Below are 24,028 nucleotides of genomic sequence, written 5' to 3' on the forward strand. Positions count from 1 at the left end.
TAATTACAGCGTATCTGTAAACATAGCATTTAGTGCATTTTCTTTTGGATTCTTAGATACGTGAGTAGGAGGCATGTATGGGAAGTCTCTCAAATTGGTAACTTCTTATCACAATTGCTATCTCTTTTGTTATCTAAAATGTAATTAAAATACTGTGGTTTGCCTATGCTGTTTTAAGTTCTAATCCACTTAAAGGAAGAGAAATGGAGCTTTAGCCATAGTATCTTGCCAAGATTCGTACTCCCACTTTGCTAATTCACACCTTCTTACCTAACTGGCTTTAAAAAAATACTTCAACTGATTTCTTTTGTTAACGTACAACCTTTCAAAATTAGAATGAAAAGTTTAATGGCCTAAATACAGTGCAGTCCTATTTGAAAAGCCTGATTTATCTTCTGTGGTTCCTTTTTTTTATACTAGTATTTCCTTGTTATGCCCTTGGTATTTCATAGCTGTCCTTTTTAAGCACTGAAGCAATTAGTTTTGAGAAGGCTGATTCTTCAGGGTCCAGTGCTTTCCTGCCTTTCATTTGCCGAAGCTGTACATTTTAATGAAGTTGTTTCATCTGTGTTGCCAAACACTAGAGTTTTGCTGCTTCAATTCTAATTATCTCTGCTGGCAAATGCTATGTTTTATTAAAGTTGTCAAGTGCACTGTTCATTAAATGTCCATAGTCTGTGGTGCTGTGCACACAAATTAGATCAGTTTTGCTCCTTGATAGGTTATGAAGAAGTTAAATATTTTTATATAAACCTCTAAAATCAAGTCTAACAGCAATCATTGATGACTTAAATAAGTGAAGCATACCTGTAGCTTCTTGAAACCTAGTATCTTGTCAAAAACCATCTATGATACATACATTAAAACTCTAGTAGTACTGAGTAGAGCTGAGTATACCATTTGTAAGGTTATTTTATTCATTGAGAGACCATTTTCCTTCCTCAAGATATCTACATTGCATCTTGAATTCTAGTTTATATGTGTTTAGGGTAAGATAAGTTTTGTTACATAGTCTTTGATATAAGTAAAAGCATCAGTGCTAGTCTTTCAGGAGAGGATTGTATAGTGTAATTGATCTCCATTAAAAGCAAAGATGACTTCATTTTAATGTTACTAACTTGGTGAATGCAAAAGATTGCTACCGTAAGCCGCTACCAGATTCTCTTGTAATTGCATATCTCAAAAGGGAATTTTTCTAGAAGATGTTTACTTCAAATATATGGAGCAGTAATAGAAATATTGTACTTGCAAAGAAAATATTTGAGTCAGTTCTCATTTTGGCACTTGCGGAATTTTTTTGCTTTTATTAATTTTATATTCTTAGTGTATGTATCATTATCTTCAATAACACAAATAGGCATTCTTACTATTTAATTTATTGTTTTCTAAATGTTCTTCAGGAAAATTAATAAGATATTGTGATGATAGACTACCAGATAAACATGTTGTTGATCTTTTGAAAAAATTTTTTCTTGCCCTTCAGCTATCTGTAGGAAATATAATAATAATAATTTTAGTACCATGGCTTTATGGTATCTCTTTTCTATATTGCTTACCTTATCTTTTGAAGAATGTAGTGTTTATACTTTCCAACATTGCTTTTAAATTTATCAGGCTGTATTTTAAACCTTCAGAGGAACAGATATTTATTGTAGTCTTTATAGAAATCATAAATGACATCTCAAAGTGCTATGTAAAGTAAGCAGAACTTTGGGGCTTTTGTATATGTATTTTTTTAGGGTTTGGTAGGAAACTACAGTCTTTCAAAGGCTGTGAGCCACTCTTCCTTGTATCTTCTCCTTATGATCCAGTTTAAAGTGGTCTAGTACGAATAGAAAATTCATACAGCCTGAAGTTGAATAGGAGGCTGTGTATGTTTATATATGTTTTTATCTGTTAATGTATTATGCTTTATCATGTATATTTCATGGTATTTACAGGAAATAATAGCATTTAATTTTAGTTTTTGAGTGCAGAAACAGAAATTAATGCTCCCAAAGCAACCATCTGAGCCTCTGCCTGTCAAAATCTTTCCTTCAGTAGTTAAATGCTTAAAGGAAAACATTTGTTCTTCACATAGTGTGATCCTTTATACCACTGTAACACAGGACTTTCTGAAGTGGCGTTGAAGATGCATTTCACAGTATCCTGAATTTTATCAGACTAATCAAGAAATAAAAATCAAGAGTGTCTCACCTGAGAATTTCTTGTAACCAGTTATATGTTTCTAGGCAGGGATTCAAATAGTGTAGCTTATCCTAAGTGATGATGACTTAGTCCTGGCCCAGCCCAAAAAGCGACTTACAAACTAGAGATGTGTCGTGGTTTATCCTGGCAGACAGCCAAATACCACGCCAGCTGCTCACTCACTCTCCCCCTCCCGCCCCCTGGTGGAACGGAGAGAGAATTGGAAGGGTAAGAGTGAGGAAAAACTCATGAGTTGAGATAAAGACAGTTTAATAGAACAGAAAAGAGAAAATAATAATGATAATGATAGAATATACAAAATGAGTGAGGCACAATGCAATTGTTCACCACTCGCGCTGACTGATAACCACGTAGCGATCGCTACTTCCTGGAACACGCCTACCATTCATATACTGAGCATGACGTCACATGGTATGGAATACCCCGTTGGCCAGCTGGGCTGGCTGTCCTGGCTGTGCTCCCTCCCAACACTTGTTTTTGGTTTTTGGTTTTTGTTGTGGTTTTTTTTTTTTTTAAGCTGAATGTCCCTGACTAGCAGGGTACTTAGCAACAACTGAAAACATCAATGTGTTATCAACATTCTTCTCATACTAAATCCAAAACACAGCACAAAGAAGAAATTTAACTCTATCCCAGCCGAAACCAGGGCAAGATGTCACTCTGAATGCCATTCATAGATTGACTTGAAGTGAATTCTTGGAAGAATAGTAAAATATGTTCTTTGTGATTGCTGCTGTCTAACAGTCAAGCAGCCTAATTCTGCACCAGCTATGGTATTTAGATGGTCAATAAGATTTTCCCAAAGGAGGATAGATTGCTCCTGTTGTTTTCAAGCGTACGTCTGAGAGAGAAGGTCATAAATACCTGAGCAAAGAGATATAGAAAATAAACTATTCTTGGCCACTGGTGCTTGTCTCCTAAAGGAACTTTCAGAGAGAGTTTACCTTTGACTGTATTCAAGGGCTGAAGTAGTTTTTGTAATCTGAAATACTTAACCCAACTTCAGACCAATAATCTTTTGTCTTGTTTAACTTAAAATTTAGCTTTTTTCAAAGGCCTATTGTCAGACAGGAGATGGATCAGAATAGATGGCATATTCTGTAGCAGTGTAGTTATTGAGTGATATCAGTATATTGAGAGATTTGGTGGGAAAGGGAAGCATGGAAGTCACCTAGATGCATGTGAAAAGTCTACAATAAGTGAAATGTGACAGTTTTTTCTTAATGTTGTTATTTTCGCTTTGTATGATGTATGTTTCTATTTGGCTTTGAGTCTGAAAAATTGGACAAAATATTTCCTGAACATTCTAGGGAGATTTTAAATGTGTTCAGGCTTATATTTATATCTAGACTCAGATTTGGAAAAGCTGCTCATATTTTGGCTTCTTGGAAGTTATTACTGTCACTAGCGTGAATAAATAAATATTTTGATTGCACTGCCTTATCCACCCTTTTCAGGTTGAGTGTGCAAGTGTGTTAACTACAACAGAGGAAAATAAATTTCTTTATAAACCCTGACGCCTTCCTCTTATCAGTATAGTCTCAGAAAATTGTGAAAAATCACTGGAGCAATCATCAAGCATAAGAAAGACATCATAGGAGTGATGCAACTCAATACAGAAATAGGTCTTTAATATGCATGTGAAATTAATTTTATACTTATGAAAGTATACAAACAAAAACAACAAATAGATTTTACGACTTATTGTGGGTTATCAAGCTGAAATCAGAAGAGTAAAAGTAATACTATTAATAAAAGAAATACCATACAAAGGGAAATGTTCCTGGTTCTGAATATATAGAGATTAGGTTGATAAAGCTCTATGCCATTTCTAAAAGTCCTAAAATTTTAGACCTAACTAGGAACACTTTCAGTTCAAAAGAACATGGGAGAAGTTTTGCTCCAAGATTTTAGATTTGGCTCCCTGAAATTGATATTCTCTACTAAGATATTTGGCTGGTTTTCCAGTACTTTAAATGTTGACCTTTAAGGGATTGAAAGAGTATTGCTTTTGTATTACTACATTTTTGGAAGGCAATAGTCATCATCTAACCTTGCAAAAGGAAAACTAGATTATTTTTATTCTGGGTTTTTTTTGTTGTTTTTACAGGAACACCAAGACAGTATACTTGGGAATACAATGCAAACTGTAATTGCCTTACTGAATAACATGGTTGCTAATAAGAGCACGAATATGATGTTCCTCTTTGAAGAAGGTATGTTGTCTTTATCTTTGGTTATTCTCCTTACTATGGATGTTGTAATATCTGGCACTGTGTGAAACTACATACTTCTATGTATTTATATTCTAGAGCGGTTGTTAGATAATCGCATAGTAACTGACTGGTACTCCTCATCACTTCATCTACCTCCCTTACTGATTTGATTACAAATTTAACTTTTAGAAAGCTGTTCCTCCAAGAAAATGTGTTTACAAAAGAATTACTGACTGCAAGTTACATTATGCCCGTGAAAAATGGCTTTGGAAAGGAGTGAGCTAGAGCTCTGACCATAACAGTGCAGAGTGCAGGCAGAGAGAGCCTCTGCGAGTTCTTTCTTTTCTCACTGCTCAAGCCTGTGAAAGGATAAGGTATACAATATTTCTGCACTTTTTAAAAAACTAGCTTCTGTTCCAGGCCAGTGATGTAGACTAATGAGGTGGAGTCCAAACTGACTGTGAAGTCTTAGTCTACAAACCATTCCATGTCTTCATTTCACTATGCTTTATTATTGAAGCTCCTTTTATTTAGAAATCGGTTCTGGTTTACAAAACGAAAAGCAAGTTTCTGCTGTTGGAAATCTATATAAATTTAAAAACTTATTTAGAAATATACACATTGATAGCATTACTTTTGTTTGTCGTTAACAAGTGAGTGACATCCAGCAATACAGATCTACAGTACTGTTTGTACTATTTGTATAGAATAAATCAAAGACCTGGACTACTGGCATAGCAGTATATAGCATACTCCAGAAGGAAAAGGAAAAAATTTGCATAGAGAGACAGTGAAGAGACAGCTAAGTCTCTTGTATTGTGAAGCCAGGAGTTGAGAGAAAACCTTTTGAAAGTCTCTAGGAAAAGATTGCGTGGGGTGAAGGGGGAAACTTCATTGGAGTGTAGCTTTTCTATAGTCATCACATCAGAGAAGGAGCCAGATGAGACATAGTATGATTAATGGTTTAAGTATAAACACTGATGGTGATGAGCAAATTTGAAGAATTGGATCTGCCTTGGATATGCTATTAAAAAAAAAAAAAAATCAGAACACATACCAGCCTAAAACTCCATCAAGATTGGTAGTAGTGGTCATGGCCTCGTTTTCGTAATTACCTTAGCAGTTAAAGCACTCACCCAGAAAGCGGAGAGCTGAATTCCTGGTCCTTTTTACTCTGGAGGGATTGAATGGATAATGCCATCATTCAGGAGATGAACTGGAACCTGATGTTGTAGCTAATAACATGCTCCTCTCCGTTTCAAAAAGATCCACTCTGAAGTTAGCGGTGTGAGAATAGGGCCAGAAGAAAAGAAAGAAGAGGAAAATATGACTGAACTGGAGAGGGACGGTTCATAGGATTCTGATTCTTTGGTTATTTCTCAGCAAACTGCCTATCACAATTAGAACTGCTTGGGGTTTCTTGGGGTTTAGATGTATGTGCTGCTTTTACTATCTTTGGGCACATCTGCTCTCTGTCGGGCAAAATCCTAAACTAGCAGTGACCTGAGCTGCAACAGGATAACTTATTAAAACTGCACAAAGATATGTAAAGAAGTTAGCTCAAGTCCCACAGGCGCTGTAACCATGTAATTGGCATGCCCTACTCAAAGTAATATGCTCTGCCTTTCTGCATGGCAAATTAGGTGCAAAGCTATTTAACAACATGGCAAAACTGCATCCATTCCCTAAATATCTCCTCTTTATTGTCTCACAGAACAAACTCACATGTACTTTTTATGCTGCTGGTAGTATATCAGTGCTCTTTCACTTCTCACCTGCTCCAAAAATAAAATGCATCTTTTCCATCATGCTAGTTTCCAAATTAAGGAAGTGGGATAGAAACATCATTAAAGTCTTTTATCTTTTCCTTGTGCTATGTCATAAATGATTCCAGTAATATTTTCAGACTATTAATGATTGGATAATACTAACCTGGGCTCACTGAACTTCAGCATCCTGAGTAGGAAACAGCACAGCAGCCAAAAATAAATTATCTCAAGTAAAATGTGCCCATCTTCTCTCATCTCTTTTCCCCATTGGCTAATCTTCAGAGTACCGAAAACCTGGATTTTGGCCAGTGCTTTATTGATTAAGGGCCTAATTGTCGAGTAAAGAACTTCTGAAATTTGGTTTGCAAGAATGTTATGAAGGTATTGATCTTGTAATTGTAGACTGTAAGATTTTCTTTGAACGAAAAAGGGCGAAAAGGAGGATCTGGGGAGCTACAGGCCTGTCAGCCTGACCTCGGTGCTGGGGAAGGTTATGGAGCAGATCATCTTGAGTGCCATCACACGGCGCGTACAAGGCCACCAAACAATCTGGTCCAGTCAGAATGGGTTTATGAAAGGCAGGTCCTGCTTGACTAACCTGATCTCCTTCTATGACAAGGTGACCTGTGGATGAGGGAAAGGCTGTGGATGTTGTCTACCTACACTTTAGTAAAGCCTTTGACACCGTTTCCCGTAGCATTCTCCTGGAGAAACTGGCTGCTCATGGCTTAGACAGGTGCACTCTTCGCTGGGTAAAAAACTGACTGAACAGCCGAGCCCAGAGAGTTGTGGTGAACGGAGTTAAATCCAGTTGGTGGCCGGTCATGAGGGGTGTTCCCCAGGGCTCTGTTTTGGAGCTGGTCTTCTTCAATATCTTTATTAAAGATCTGGATGAGGGAATTGAGTGCTCCCTCAGTAAGTTTGCAGATGACACCAAGCTGGGCGGGAGCGTTGATCTGCTCGAGGGTAGGAAGGCTCTGCAGAGGGACCTGGACAGGCTGGATCGATGGGCTGAGGTCAATTGTACGAGGTTCAACAAGGCCAAGTGCCGGGTCCTGCACTTGGGTCACAACAACCCTACGCAATGCTACAGGCCTGGGGCCGAGTGGCTGGAAAGCTGCCGGCTAGAAAAGGACCTGGGGGTGCTGGTTGAGAGGCGACTGAACGTGGGCCAGCAGTGTGTCCAGGTGGCCAAGAGGGCCGATAGCCTCCTGGCCCTTATCAGGAATAGTGTGGCCAGCAGGAGTAGGGAAGTGATCGTGCCCCTGCAGTCGGCACTGGTGGGGCCGCACCTCGAATACTGTGTTCAGTTTTGGGCCCCTCACTACAAGAAGGACATTGAGTTGCTGGAGCGTGTCCAGAGAAGGGCCAGGAAGCTGGGGAAGGGTCTGGAGAACCAGTCTTACGCGGAGTGGCTGAGGGAACTGGAACTGTTTAGTGTGGAGAAGAGGAGGCTGAGGGGAGACCTTGTTGTCCTCTCCAGCTACCTGGAAGGAGATTGGGGTGAGGTGGGTGTTGGTCTCTCCTCCCAAGTGACAAGCCATAGGACAAGAGGAAATGGCCTCAAGTTGCACCAGGGAAAGTTTAGATTGGAGATTAGGAAAAATGTCTTCACCGCAAGGGTTGTCAAGCCTTGGAACAGGCTGCCCAGGGAAGTGGTTGAGTCACCATCCCTGGAGGTATTTACAAGACATGTAGATGTGGTGCTTAGGGACATGGTGTTGTGGTGGACTTGGCAGTGTTAGGTTAACGGTTGGACTCGATGATCTTAAAGGTCTTTTCCAATCTAAATGATTCTATGATTCTATGAAAAGTTATTCCATACAAACTGGAGGGCTTTTTATCCTTTTCATTACCAACTATAAATATATAGTGTCCACTACAGGAAAAATACCTTAAACTTTCTCTGCCACTATCTTTGATATTCTTGTCATTTTTGAATGATTTTTGTGTGATGGAGAAGAACATGATCTAGTAAAATGGAAACTAAGCTCCCTCTTGCAGAAAAGGATCCTTGAGTCCAAATAGAGAAGTTGAATATGAGTCAGCAGTGTGCCCTTGCAGCAACAAAGGCGAAAGAGGGCTGCAATAAGAAAGAATAACTGGAAGGTAGAGGAGAGTGATTATTCTCCTCTGTTCGGCACTCGTGAGATTTCATCTAGAGTACAGTGTCCAATTTTGAGCTCCAAACTATAAGAAAGACATTGACTGAAAGGAGCAAGTCCAGAGGAGGGTGTCCTGGTTTCAGCTGGGATAGAGTTAAATTTCTTCTTAGTGCTGTGTTTGGGATTTAGTATGAGAAGAATGTTGATAACACACTGATGTTTTCAGTTGTTGCTAAGTACCCTCCTAATCAAGGACAGCTCCCATGCCCTCCCGACTGAGCTAGGTGCACAAGATGGGAGGGAACATAGGACAACTAGCCCAGCTGGCCGACGGGGTATTCCATACCATGTGACGTCATGCTCAGTATATGAATGGTAGGCATGTTTCAGGAAGTAGCGATCGCTACTTGGTTATCAGTCAACGCGGGTGGTGAGCAATTGCATTGTGCATCACTCATTTTGTATATTCTATCATTATTTATTATCATTATTCTCCCTTTTCGGTTCTATTAAACTATCTTTATCTCAACCCACGAGTTTTTCTCACTCTTACCCTTCCAATTCTCTCTCTGCCCCACCGGGAGGGGGCGGGAGGGGGGGAGTGAGCGAGCAGCTGTGTGGTATTTGGCTGTCTGCCAGGTTAAACCACGACAGAGGGCAACCAAGGTATTTAGGCGGGTGGACCATAGGGTGTGTGTATTTCCAGCCTCTGCCTGTACTATTACATGAATTTATTCCTCCTGCAGAATTTTGTATTTGCCTTTGTTAGACTTTAAGAGGTTTCTGGCAGCCCATTTTTTGAGCTCTTCAGCTTCTTGAGCTCTTTCTGAATGTTAGCTCAGCCCTTCATCACATCAACTGCTTGCCTCATTTCAAAGTCATCTGCAAACTTGCTGAAGATGCATGTTATTCCATCCTATTAACACGCTATGTCCATGCTGTTAATGAAGGCATTCAACATTCATGAGCTATTCTGCTGTCTTAACAAAAAAAAGGCTGAAGACAGAGTATTATGGGTCATCAATTTCCCTTACTTCCCCATTACAGTGTGATAATTAATTCATGTGTTTATGGAGCTTTAGAAATTAAAAACCCTAAATAGTTGCTAAACATTATAAGGAACTCAGGTTAGGGGGTAAGTCCTGTCAAGTTTTTTTGTTTCCAAGAGTCCAGACATTAGCAATGAGGATTTCTTTCCAATTCTGTGTATGCCTTTCTTCAGCTGCCAAGAAGTGGTATTTTTGCAGACAGATCATTCAGAGACCCTCGTCACTGCTTCCTTTTGTGCCTGTTAGCCTTCAGAACTCTCTCCTGCTCAAAGGAGTTGTATTAGGTGATAGAGATTTTTTTTTTTAATGGGTTGCAGTTTAATTGTTGAACTTTCCCCTTTCTCAAGGAAATCTTGCATGATGGCACTTGCTTCATTACTACTTCTGTGATTTCGTATTAATAACAATGATACGGTTGTGCATTTCAGCAACTTGCATACAGGGTGGATTGCCTAGCATTAATTTCTCTTTCCCCTGAACTGTGTCGCTTTGTGTGACAATACATCAGAGATGTAATGATAACCACTTGTAATGTTTAAAGGTGAAATGGAGAATAACATATGCAACTAAAGTCACAGAGGGAATTTAAAATGGCCTGTACTTGTGTTATCAGCTATTAAACATTTGTTCTGTTAACATTAATGACAATTTCCACTTAATAATCAGAGGGAAGTAATATGATTCAGTTTAATTACTGAGACTGGAATTCAGTAAGGAGACTGGGATTAATATAGGGTCTTTTGTGAATAGGTAAGGTGACATGCTAAAAAGCCAAGACAATAGTGGTCATTTTTAGCATGGTCTAAGGATGTGAGACTTACCTTCTGTCCCTCTGTCTTGCCTTCTGTCTGCCAGTCTCTTTCTTTCCTCCCTTTCCCCATCTTTTGAAACTATTGGACAATTTTAAGTTAACTTGAGGGAGCATAGAGGTCCAAATATATGAAGTATGTATTCATTCTATAATAATTAATATCTGAGGAAAGGAGAGAGACCCACGTTAGTGCCATAGCTTAGGGAAAGGCAATAGTATGGGCTTATCAATTAAATGTTCCTGGCTAATGTACAGCAAACGGAGTAGTGCGATACATGACATGCACAAAATATATATATATGTACTTACACATTTACAGAAAAAAAGGAATTTTAATACCTAAACTTTCCAAATTACAAAATTTTAAAAAATACTAAGTTTGCAACCTATTATCTTGGACCATCCCTGTAGAAATTATGTTGCAAAAAACCAAAAGATATAATTTCACCTTCAGGTAGGAACTAAAGAATGTAAATGTGAGAGGAGCATCATTCTTGAACAGTTTTTTCCTTTTTTTATCGTAAAGTTATGACATGAACAAAGTGGAGCTAACTGCTCTGAGTTGATATCCTGGATATAAAAGGGTTAACATTTGTCAAGTATAAAATGAACACCCAGTTCTAGATGCTAGAATCATCAGCTCTTAAGCAGGTGTTGTAGGAGTACAGTAGATGATCATCTGTTTCTATAGCCGTTAGGGCAGTCTACTGAAGAGACATGTTGTCTGTATTAGACATGTTGTGTCTATTGACAAGCATTGCCATAATGACAAATTTAAGCATAAGATGAACCACAAAGTCAGGTCTGGCTGCGGGATTAAGTGAGTGGTGTTAGTGTGCAAGACTACTTAATTATGTGGAAAGTGATGACTAATAAATAGCCAAGTGTATCACAGTACTTAATGTAGTAAAACAGTACTCTAGCACATGTCACAGATATATAAACTCTTTATTTTGCCTTCAATTCTTTTTGTCACCTTTATTTCTTTTCTTGTTGTGTTTCTGGGTTTGTTTGTTTGTTTGTTTTACAGATAGTTTGCATAAATTAAAAACAGAAAATGGTGAATCATCTTAATTGTCTGTAGTTAGTAGTATTTTCAAACTTCGAGTCCTGTTTGTCCCCGGGTCATATTCAAAGGCAAGGAAATTCTTCATTCTAACTGCTGCATCACGTGCATTTTGCATATAGAAAGAGTTTGGACATAATGTATTAGAGTGTAGAGAAATGTGTTTCAAAGGCTTTAGCTGCTTCATCGGGATCCTCATTCTGAAAAATTGAACAAAGCAGGTTGTTAGAAAATAAACCTTATAGGCTGCAATGGATAACTTCTGATAGTCTGTCTGCAGCTATTTATTCCTGCTAATGCCTCAAATTTATTACATTTATATAAGCAACTATTTTCAGAATGTATAAAAAGTAATTCCAAGTAATTCTGTCAGGTTTCCACTGTAATTCAAAGCTGATCTAGTAAATTTTTGCAGCCCAGTATTACTTGCTAACGAGTTTACATTTTTAGCTTTTTTAGAATCTCATTATACTCCATAAATGGTTTTTAATTTTTTTTTTGTGATGGTCTTATAAGGAGATGATTATATATATATCTTGTGTATATATGAAGTTCAATCCAGTCATGTTGAATTGAATGACCTTTTCCAGACTCTACTGCTGTGATCCTGTGTTTGGCTACTATCCTGAAGTACCCACCACTAGCAGTGTAAGCAGAGATGTTTGGGTGTTTAAAAACAGTTTCCATTATATGGTACAGCAAATCCTAAACTTTATTCCTTATGTGTTAATGCTGTTGAATCTCGGGAACTAAAATAAAAGTGAAATTATGGGGTTTAATGCTTAGAACAATAAAACTAGTCTTCAAGTTCTTCTTTAAAAATGCAGCAGCTGTTAGTAGTACGTGGTACTTCAAGCAGTTTGTGTAAAAACTGGAGTTCCTAAGGAAGGACCTTCAGTGGAAATGTAGAATGTCAGCTACAGCAGTTGTTATATCCAATATCATATTAAGAAAACATGGTAGGTGCTTAAAGCAGGGACAATTATTAAAAAGGAAGAGATCTGCAATAAACTTTGTAGTCAGATCATTATAACTCACTTGCACCTCATGAAAGAAAGATCAACCTTCATGGGTGAGGTATCCTTATTCATCTTGTGGTCCACTGCTTTGACTTTTAGTCAAATGTCAAGAGATTAATTAGATTTCAAATGTCTTCGTGTGTCATTATTGTTAAAGTCTGTTAAATATTTCATATCCAAAATGCGGCACTCGTAAGACCAACATCCAAATTTAACCTTTTTCTTAAAAAAAAAAAAAGTATCAGTCTTTTACATACACAGATCTTTAACATAATGATAGGTAAATGACAATGAATTCTGAGCTTTCTAGATAGACACCAAAGGTTTCTAACCTACCTAAATCTTTGGAGGATATTCTTCTACCTTTCACTTCCTCACAGATAACTGTATTTCAGCTTCAGTCTCTGAAAGACATTTGATTATGCTGCCCATAGTACACTTTTTAAGAACAGCTTCTAGCTTCCTAGCCAGCTCTCTCTCACCTGCTAAATCATTGGTGTTCATGAAATTAGGCAGTAGACCGCACTAACTTGGCAACTCTTCCTCCCTGCCGCACCTACCTATACAGTAGTCGGAACTACTGTACAACACTGAGAAGGCCTTGGTGTGACATTGCATGGGACTTTGGTTTGAGGAATGCAAGTGAGTTGTTGGAGTAGCTGGCTTCATAGTTGCAGGATTTTCTTCCAAGATGGGAGAAACTAACTCTAAGACAGCGATCAAGAAGAGGACCATGGATTAGTCATACAGGAGAAGTCTACTTGCAAGGGAAAGGCAGTAGTTATAAAATCCTATAGAATACATTACTTGAACTAATATTCCCTTAAAAAACAAACAACTAAAAACACAGGCTTTGTGAAGAAATCAGACACACATTCAGACTGGTTCTGAAGCCATTTACTCATTCCTTAGTAGCCCCTATTTGTTGCTGGGAGGCAGGAGTTTTCTGCAAAACTTTTACAGGATACAATACAGGAATATTTGTTCAGGGACTCAAGATAGAAAATGTGTTGTTTCATGGCAGTACTTTATACCTGCATATTGTACATCACCCTAAGCAAATATAAAGCTTACTTCATCTACAACATATTGTGATTCTGGATGTTAGGGAAATCAATATGAGTTAGAACCTTAAAAAAAAATTCTGTATTTAATAAATGTTTAGAAACAAAATGCTCTCAGTTAAATAAATGTAAAGTAAGAAATTATTTTAAAATCCAGAAGATAAATGCAGACAGACTTGTATCATCCTGTCTGAGTAGTTGCAGATGTTGCTTCTGTATCATTTGGATGTGACAGGGGAAGTCCCTCAGGTAGGAGGTGTGCACCTTACAGCCTCTGCTGTGTGGGACGTAAGCCTTCCACAGCTCCCTGCCGGTGCTGCAGTAGTTAGTTCAGCTCTTGAGCACAGAGATGTCTCTGTGAACATCTGAAGATAGTAGTCGTGTGTCGCTATGTTCATTTGCGTTACAGCTTATATGAGACGTCAGTGGTGGTTGAGCCTGAAGAAGTCTCTTCTATGATGTTATGAAGTTCAGAATGTTTTTTAACAGTATTAAGACATGTTTTTCTGACCCAAAATGCCAATCACCCAGGTGGAAGTATATAACATCACATGGGTAAACTTAGAAGTCTGGTATCATAAAAGATAAGTGGGAATCATGTCAAAGTAGCATGGTAGTAGTGAAGTCTTTGAGGAAAAAATAACCTGTGTCATCCTGTGATATTCAACAATACAGCCATCTGAAAAGGCTGAAAATAGAAATGGTAATTGCTGTGAGAAACAGTTATGCCATTCAAGTAGAACCAAGCCTGTTGTTGTTGAGATCCGTACCCATACGGCGCAAAATGTCACAGCACGCTTGCTAAGACTTCAAAGGATAAAATAAGTTAATAAAGGCTCAACAGGTTGTTACATCTTGTCTCACTAGTGCTGTACTGTAAAAGAGGACTGGCCTTTTCTGTGGCTGGGGTAGGCTTCTCGATACTGTTCCTGTGGCCAGTCAAGCAGATCATCTTGCAGCATAGCTGCCTGATTAAACTACCTAAGACATCTCATTTTAACGCCTAATTGATGGAAGAGAAAGGAGTAATACCAAAAAATGTTTAAAATCTCTTCATTCCATTCTCAGATATTCTAGTCTGAGCGGCCCTATGCAGAAATCTGATGATATAACTGATCAGCTTAGTTTAAAGGTGGGAAGTTAGGTCAATAAATACAGCAATTTCAAAACTTAGACTGTCTTTATCTTTCTAATATGCCAACCATAACAGACACTTTTTTATGCCTATCCAATTCCTAGACAAAACTAAGACTTAAGGTTTTGGCTGAGCAATTACACTGACTGATAATGTTTGGAAGCAGAAAACTCATTTGAAAAATGAAATTTTTATGTTAAAATGCAAGGCCTTGATTTTGTATCTGAGGATGTGGATATCTGAAGGTTTCCTGATGACAAACTCAGGACTGGGAAAAAGGAAGAAACCTGCAAAGCCTCGTGCTCCTTTTCACCTGCTTATCCATAAAAGTGATGGTTTTTCCTCCCCTCTAGAGATTGTCGTCTTTGCATTCATTCTAGGTGCTGCTTTTCCTGCAGTCTAATTTAAGCGTTATGATTAGAGATTATGCTAGAACTCCCCTGAAGTGCAACCCAAATCATATATTAGGACTAGTGGATTTGTTCAGCTTGAGAGAAAATTAATAACTAGGTAAAAGTGTAGCTATTATATTAGCTACAAGTTAACTATTGATGAGACAAACTATTTAAGTTGTTACAGATAATAAATTAAAATCTAATTATGATGATGTCCCTGTGTAGCTTGCCAGCTGTAATTAGTAAGCTAAAAGATGATATTAAGGGATGAAATTAAAAATGTAACTATATATTCAAAAAGAGACCCAGTTTGAATACAGTTACTATGCCATAAGTTGTAGAGCTTTCATATGTTTTCTATTCTAGCTGTTAGAACAGCCAATATGAAAGCAATGTATCACTGCCAATTTGAGGTAAGTATAAAGTTGCAAAAGTACAAAGTACTATACACAAAATTAAACTACATCAATCATTACTCTGTCATAGGGGTAATGGTCTTCTTCAGATGCACATGTTTGATCCTACTGAAGGAAGTTCATTTTGTCAATTGCTAAAAACGAGCACCAGTTTTGGCAGGACCAGATCTATGTAGTGGACAGATAAATGAAATCTGAGGTTTTTCACTGGTTTAAAGAATAGTTTGGGGGTTTTGTTTTGTTTTAGATATTTTCAATAGTTGTCATAGCTCCCAGACAGCCAGATATTTTCTTCTTCTAAGTTATTTTCAGGAAAATTGTGGACTGAACAAATGTGTTCATCTCACAAAATAATCTGTTTAAACTGTTTGTGGACAATTAAACTTTAAAATAATTTTCTCTTTAAAGTAGAAAAGATATTATATCATAATGGAGAAACTGAAGTTATTTACATTTTTAAAGCCTTTTGAAAGTCCCAGTACGAAGTAGTAGTCTATATTACTTGAAACTTTTCCTGTGATGTTTGTGTTTTTCCACCTAAACATTTTTTTTATTTTTCAAATTTTACCTAAAATACAACATTTATATGTAGTCTTTATAGTTTGATGTTTTCTTTTGCTATTCAGGATCTAATTTTATAATATTGTTTAGCTTAGTTTTTCCAAACACTGTAAGTTATATTTTTATGTGCATTTCATATTTAAGAATTCATTTCTATAGGTAAATTTCTTTTGAAGTCTAAAGCCATAGATCCATGTCTACACATGGATTTTCCACCATCTTAAGGCAGTATATATTCAGGTGAGTGTTTGTGTTCTCATTGAAGTTATTTAGGCAAGTTGCCCCTCCTTAACTAGTAGGTTTTTCCTGCAGCATTTGGTCAATGCCTTGTAGATTTGATATGGTAACTAATTATGTGTATATTTGTATTCATGAGTATTTACATTTTATAGCAATGTATCTGCATATAGTCAGTTTTTGCAAGTCAGCTGTTGGGGGAACCTGACTGATGTGCAGTTGAAACCTCCAGTTGAGGGACAGTGGTTATTTAAGCTGCTCTGACAAAAATGTAGATGCTCACCTAATGATACCATTTGATTTTTTTAAAAATACATTTCATAAATGTGTACAAACTTGTCTATCCACCCTTTAAAAAAAAAAATATTAATTTGTCTCATTTTAGCTTGAGCTTTTTTCTAATTGGACCAAAATTATATTTATGTAAGAAGGGTTTATGAAGACAAGTGTGTCAGCAAAGACCTGTGCTCAAGCACATGTGGTGGATTTCAGATCTAAGTTTTAAGCAAATCAGTGTAACTTTTCATGTAAAGAAGCCCTAACCTGATAAACGTTGGGGTTTTTTTTGTGTCATGAATAGGATTTAAAGGTTTTCATAGATGTCGCCACATTGTTAGAAGATATTGCATCAGCTAGCTGTTCCTTCTTTTTGGTTGAGGAAAAAGATATGTGCTTCCCTTTGAATTTTTAAGATGAATAGGGGAAGAAATAGGATATCTTTATAAAGTCTAAAGCTCTTTTCTGTCTTTTAGGAGATTGTAAAAACTGGGAAGATTTTTTTTTTCCCCCCATTACCACCCACCTTTTGAAAAGATAAGGAAAAAAAGGGTGGAAGCTTCTTGTTCACCTGCATCCATTTAGTTTCAACTTGCCTTATCTTTCCTGGGGGCCATTCTTTCTTTGCTTATCATATTGCAGGTTGCTTACTCAAAAACCTATTCCTGTGAAACTTGGCAAAAATCCGATAAAGTGTTGTAATGGATTTATTCACAGTTTTAAAAGATCATATATCCTAGCTAACATGCCCAGATTGTGACATACAGCTTTTTAGCCAATGATACAGCTGTGAAATACGACTTATTTCCCTGGATGACAACAAAACTACTGCTACTATATGTATTATATAAAGATTGAAAAAACAGTAAAATTATCCGTGATGGCTCAACAGTCTTTCCAATACACATTTTTGATGAATAAACTAGCTGTGTCCTTTCAAACACAGACGGATATTGTATATTTTGATCCCACCACCCAATCCAGAATGACATGAAGTGTGGGTTTATGCCATTATTTATCGTACAAGAAAAACATGCTTGAACTGTTACTTACTATGCATTTTCTTCAGAAATTACATTGAATGTTGTTGAGTTCAGAAAGCATGTGGTTCAAATAGCAACACAAGAAGATGAATTTAGCGGCAGTATTTTGTCTATACTGTGAGGAAGAGTCATAAGCAAGGTAGGAAAAGGCAGATACAATACCCAAAGGAACAGATTATCAAAGAAGTTTTGGGGTTTTTAACAGAAGATATGGAAAGAACAGCATTGCTTTTACAAGATTTTGCCTGCCCAAGCTATGGGTTAGGCAGTCACTCAGACTGAGTCTGTGCATTACAGGGTTCGCCTGAATACAGAGATACTCAGTCTGGACTGAATGCAAGAACTGACTGGGGGTTCTGCCTAGCCCCTTGCAAGAAAACCTGTGTTATGAAAGGTGTGCATACAGTCATGCTTGTAACCAGCAACAGTAACACATCCAGAAGACAGTAAATGACCACTCTTGGCAATAACTTCCTAATTCAATTCCATCAAGCTGGCCAGTGTTGATGCTGCCTGTGATGCCCGGTCTCCCAGGCTAAGTGGCAGCCCATTATGCCAGTTCAGTGCAGTATTCTGGCAGGCCAGGTTGTGCAAAATGTTTGACCTCTACTTGCTGTGAAATTGCTTTTCTTGAAAACTTAATTGTGTACATCTCTCATTTCTGGTGTCTACTCCTTGCAGCTTCTCTCCAATTCTTGCATAATTTGTTGACAGTCCAGTTTTGCAGATCTTAATTCCTCAGGTCTTCCCATCAGGGCTGCTTTTACTTGGCATAGATCCAGACTCACTAGATCCAGAACTAACTTTTTGTAGCCTACTTCCAAAGTCCCTCTCCCTTAAAGCATAATCTTCATTATGCCTAGTCAGTTCTCTCTTTCTAAATATGTTGATGAACAAAGGAAAAGGACAAGCCTAGTTCAAACAGAGCAGAGCCAAAATTTTGAGCAGATCTGAGCTATTTACAGGTAGCAACTGTGTGTTGGTTCCATCTGGAAAAGTGTGCATTCGTGTACTGAAACTCATTGGGCATCCCTAAAGCCGTTTGACATACTAGCTTTCTCTCTGAACCAGAAAAAGTGTTTCATTGCATAAACAGAGGGAAGCCCTATCAAATATGCCCTGATGCCACCATTCTGTAGGATATCTATTGCAATCCTGAATCCTAGATGGAAGCAGTGACCTGTGTTGAATCCGTTGCAGAGCATATTATTTTAGAAAATTCTGGGGATATTACTTCATTGTTTCAAGCTACTGTTAAATTTTATCATCCTTGATGTTTGTCTCGTCCCTTGAGATAACATGGAGGAGGAACAAAGGAATATGAGCCTTTCATTGCAAGCTCTCCCTTTTCCCCCACCCCCATTGTGTATCTTATCAAACAAAAAGATTGAACTTAATTTCTTTGCCTGAATTTGCTTTCTAGAATCAGTGGTCTGGGCGTAAGCAGGCTGGAGGAGAAATGTAGGTGCATAGTGGTGTAGTGCCCAAGGTACATAAGAAGTGACACGTGAAGCACACCCTGGGACAGGATGGTGGAGGTTCCCTGTGTTGGAGCAAGTTGGTAAAGTTACTGGGACGCCATAGTACATTAGTGCCTAATAAACACTTATGCCCAGCAGAGCAGGCACGGTAGAGAAGAAGGAAAAAGTACTGTTGTGATTTAACTTGGCTGGCAACTAAACACGACACAGCCGCTCGCTTACTCCCCCCTGCCCCAGTGGGATGGCGGGAGAATCGGAAGGGTAAAAGTGAGAAAGAAACTCGCGGGTTGAAATAAAACCAGTTTAATAATTAAAAAGAGTAAAAAGAGATAATAATAAGAATTTTAAAAAATTATAAGGAAAAGAGGAAAAAACAAACAGAGAGGAAAATAAAACCCAAGAAAGACAAGTGATGCAAATGAAGACAATTGCTCACCACCAACCGACCAATGTCCCACCAGTCTGGGAGCAGCAGCAGCCCCCACCAACCTCCCCTCCAGTTTTATTGCTGAGCATAATGTCATATGGTATGGAATATCCCTTTGGCCAGTTGGGGTCAGCTGTCCCAACTGTGTCCCCTCCCAAATTTTTGTGCACCTCCAACCTATTCGTTGGCGGGGCAGTCTGAGAAGCAGAAAAGACCTTGATGCTGTGTAAGCACTGCTCAGCAGTAATTAAAACATCAGTGTGCTACAACTCTATTTTCAGCACAAATCCAAAGCATAGCCCCATACAAGCTACTATGAAGAAATTTAACTCTATCCCATCCGAAACCCAGGTACTAAAACAGCGCTTGCATACCAAGTTTCTTTCACTGTTCTGTTGCATGTCTTCACAGGGTGCCCACTTAACAAAAAAATCCTGGCTCTCTCAATCCCTCTTTTCTGTGGTGGCCATCTCTCTCACGGTAGTTGTATCAGTGTTCATAACTTCTTTTTCACCTCTGAAGAAATTAGTTGCCCTTGAGCAAAGCAGAATCCAAATACTCAGTTAAAGCGTCAGATCTGCAGCAGGATTTAGTTCAGCTTCTTGTTGGGGAGGGTAGTATAGCGCACTGTTTTTGTTTCAAAATTGGGTGGCTTGGGCCAAGATAGCCTAGCAGACCAAACGATTCCAGGTGATCTTCCAATGCTTAGGCAGGAGTTTCACCAAGAGTCTGAGCCAGTCTGTTACTGTATACGCAGGCTCTGCTACTCCCAGCAACAGGTACCTGCATAGAAAATGTACAGGCTGTCCACAACCCAGTGTCAGTAGACCCATGCTCCTATCGTGTGAGTCCTGTTGAGATAGGGGAGACAGGGTATGGAACACAGTATTCAAACACTCAAAGTTCTTTCAGAGCCAGGACTGCCTCTTGATTAAATAAGCTAAGCTGTGGCACCAGCTGACTTAGCTCAGTACAGTTGTTTGAAGCCAAGATAGTTGGGGTCAGGTAGCTGTGCTGACACAAGATGAAGGCTCTGTTGGTCTAGATTTTACTAACGACGAGTATTAGGTAAGGCACTTTTGGTACAGCCTGAGGTGACATGATCACAGTGTGATGGGTTCCAGCTCAAAGATCCTGGTGGTAAGGTTGAAAATCATGGATAGGTTAAAGTAGAACAAGCATCCATGCAAACAAAACAAGACATATGCCTAAGCCACTTAAGAAGGATAATAACATCTGAGGTGAAAAGTCTGTGGTTAGATTTTAGAGATTTAATGAGATGTGGCATTATTGGTATGGCAGGATGATAGCAAATTAGAAAGAGAGTCTGCTGGTCAAAGTTATCCTAACACTTACTCAGAAAACAGTTGACCTAGCAGAGTAGGTTAAAGGCTACGGAATTTAATCTGGTCATAGGTGCAAAACCAGATTTACTATCATGTGACATCCTGATCTCTGTTTAAGTCCTTTGATCATGTAAATGTAAATACACCAAGGCCACCTTGGACAGTTGCAATTACTAGTTGTCAGCTTTCATTTCTGTTGTAAACTTAATTGATGAATAATGCAGGATGTTACAGGGAACTGTGGCATAGATTCAGTTTTGTTGTAATAACTAGCAGCAAATTCCACTTAGTGGACACTCTAGCCTTTGCTTTTGTGCTTTGGTCTAGTTGTAACAATTGTAAAAGACTGTCACTTGAAAATCCAAGTATTTGTACTCTGTAAGTTTTCTTCCTATGGAAGAGTGATGTAAATAGACCAAGAGGAGTAGGAATAAATAAGTAACACCTTTTCTTATAGAGCATGACTTTTCAGTAGGGAAATGTATAGAGTTTTTACCCTTATTCTTTGCTGAATATATGTGGGAACAGTAGTCAACTGTGTTTTATTTCTGCAATTTCAAAACTGGAAACTTCACAGAACTTTCTGAAGCCAAGGTTCATTGGTCCTTATCACTCTCAGTCTAGGGTCTCTTAAAGGCCTAGCTAGAGCAATTAGTGCTGGTAACGTCATTCAAAGCTGTTGAATGCTGCCTATTTGTGACAACAGTTTAGGGCTGTATCTGCATTCTGAGGCTGTTCATATGTGGTCTGTACAGGTTTTGTCAAAAAGGCAGCTCTCAAAGTTTGAATGTGGTCTCTCAAGGATTTTGGTAAAGGGAAAGTTGATGCCAAAGCAGAAGCATGTTAAGATATTTGAATTAGATAAACAGGGTTTAATCTTGTGTGACAGGAAGTCTATTATTAAAATAGCAATCTCTCCAGAAGAATTTCTAGTTCTAAATTAAGCCCAGGATATAAATTCCCCCTGTATTTTGTGATATGGTAATTGTAGCAGGCTTGATCTTTCTGAGCAGTAAGTCAAAAGTCTTTATTGAATCTTTACTGACTCTAGATCTTGATGAATGTAAAGAATTCCTAATCTAACAAAAATAACAGATTTTAATCTGGTGAAGAACTTTTTGTCTAGTTTTGCCATTAATTTGAGGACTTCATGCAGCCTTTGTTTTTCTAAAAAGCATACACTGTATGTTAATTCACAACATGCAAGCAGAAGCTCTTTCATGTAGCTGTGAAGCAACAACTGCTAATACCTCAGGCTAGTTTTAAAGGAAGTTTTAAAGACTGTTGCCTCTCAAAGAGTAAGGTGTCCTGTTAGATATTCTTGTTTCTCATGCAGATCATTAAAACCTGCTGTCCGAAAAATCTCCTAAGCATCATCTAACCTCTGTCTGACAAAACCCAGAGACTTTATTTTAGTTGACACCTTATAAGGGATGAAATAGGGTGTATCAGGATCTGACCTGAAGTATAGCATGCTGTAGAATTACTATGCTTTACAAAATGGACTACCATCTCTAATGTATCTCTGACATATGCAGGAAAATATCTAGCCGAAAAGCTGCTATAAAGTTTACTTCACGGCAATAATAGTCAATCCAGACAAGTGATTTTATCTTATTACAGTCTTGGTTTATTTAATATTTTTTTTTATTGGAAGGTTGTGCATGCAAGCATGGCACAACTGACGTATTGAAAGACTGTATTGACAAAAGTGCTTAAATCCATATGAATAGAATGCACGTTAGGTGTTTAATATATGCACAATTGGGGACAGAAGTATTTGAAATGTATACACCGTGAAGTCACTGTATTACCTCCACCTCCATCCCCCCCGGGGCTTCCACCTGTAGAAGGATCATTTGAGCATGTGAATCTGCTTCAAGCAAAATCAGATGGGTTAATGCAGGCTGCCCGTCTGAACAGTTTAAAGCAGCCTGGCACAGCTTGTCGGGGGAGACTAGGGAGTACTCACATCCTCTCTCTGTCTCATGCACACACACTCACACACAATTGTAGGGGTAATAACCTCCAACAATTGATCACTAGCAAACACCTGGGAAGAACTGGTGTTTGCCATCAACAAAGCTGTTTACAAAATGAATGTCTGTCAGGCAGCCTTAGCATTGTACTCTACTGTATTGTCACTTACCTCTTGGGATGAGAGCACTTGATTTTACATGCATCAAGGGTCTTATGATCCCCGACTAGCAAAAAAGCAGCCTATTTGTGATGCATTAGTGACAGAATTGGCAGCAAATCTTATGACTCTGCTGGGTACTAAATTTCATCTCTGAAGAGCAAAAGTTTAATTTGAATAAATAATTTCAAAAGAAATGTTTCTTTTATGTCCAGTCTCACAAGCCGCCTGATATGAGCATTTAAAGTTTGTGTGTACATCTTCAGTGGATCCTACCTCTCTGTTATGTTTTTCACTTATCTTTTTGTAGTGAATGTCCAATTATTCTTAGCTACTTACAGAACGTAAGCAGCAGATAGTATTTCTAGAGACTGTGGTGCCAACAGCATGGTATCCAAACAAATCAAACCTGACTGCTGAAATGAGACACTAATAATGTCTTATCAACACTGTGAATAGATCCCCTGAACATCATTACAGTCCATATTGATGTACTATTCGCTCATATAAATTTTGGATTTTTTTTTTTTCCTGGTAGAACTAGAAAGCATTTGGATGTTCTTATAATTCTCAGAAGAAAGTTACCTTTGGATCCTTCGTTCTATCCCTGTTGAACAAGTTTGTGTTCATGTTCAATGAGTTATACTCCTAGGAATGAGGACCATCTCAGTAAATCTTGCCTAGAACAAAATCCCCTGCCTTCAAACCTTTGATACCCGTGTATGCTGTGAACTTAGTTTCAAACAGCTTGGATATCTTTTCTGAATTAATTATGGTATGGTTGAGTCAACCTGACACAAAACTTGAATTCCGTTGAAATTTTGTCACAGAAACCTTCACAAGATTCTAAGATGGGAAACTCCTTTTTTTCTTTTTTTTTTTTTTTTTTTCATTTTCAAAAGCAACAGCAAATCAGGAACTCCCAAGGGATCAGTGGTTATACTTTCAGAAATACTCTTCTTCTGTGTATGTCATTCTAACCACATCTTTTCATTCAGAACAACCACAGTATAGCCTAGTTGGTATAATTTGTTACATTTTACTATTTTTTGAATTGACAGTCAAGCATATTCAACAGTATGTGATTTTATTATTCCTAAATGGTTCAATTTGCATTTTTACTATCTTTTATTACACTCAGATACTTTTTTTTTATGAGAGAATCCACTTGGTTTTCTATCTTTTAGTTGGCTGTTTTATACACCTATTGGTCTTAATCATCTACATGTTTGTTCCATAGACTAAATTTTAGAAGAAGGTAAATTTC

At 38.0% G+C, this 24,028-nt stretch overlaps 1 protein-coding gene across 1 annotated transcript in view; it reads left to right on the forward strand.

The window, feature by feature from the left end:
- The window catches only part of ULK4 (unc-51 like kinase 4), a 253,157-nt gene that overhangs the window by 154,017 nt on the left and 75,112 nt on the right, over positions 1–24,028 (forward strand). The window contains exon 33 of the mRNA XM_075143193.1: positions 4,319–4,424. Coding sequence (XP_074999294.1) covers positions 4,319–4,424 — 106 coding nt within the window. The remainder of the gene's footprint in view (positions 1–4,318; positions 4,425–24,028) is intronic.

The sequence above is a fragment of the Calonectris borealis genome, chromosome 2, assembly GCF_964195595.1.
Source record: "Calonectris borealis chromosome 2, bCalBor7.hap1.2, whole genome shotgun sequence".
Taxonomy (NCBI): domain Eukaryota; kingdom Metazoa; phylum Chordata; class Aves; order Procellariiformes; family Procellariidae; genus Calonectris; species Calonectris borealis.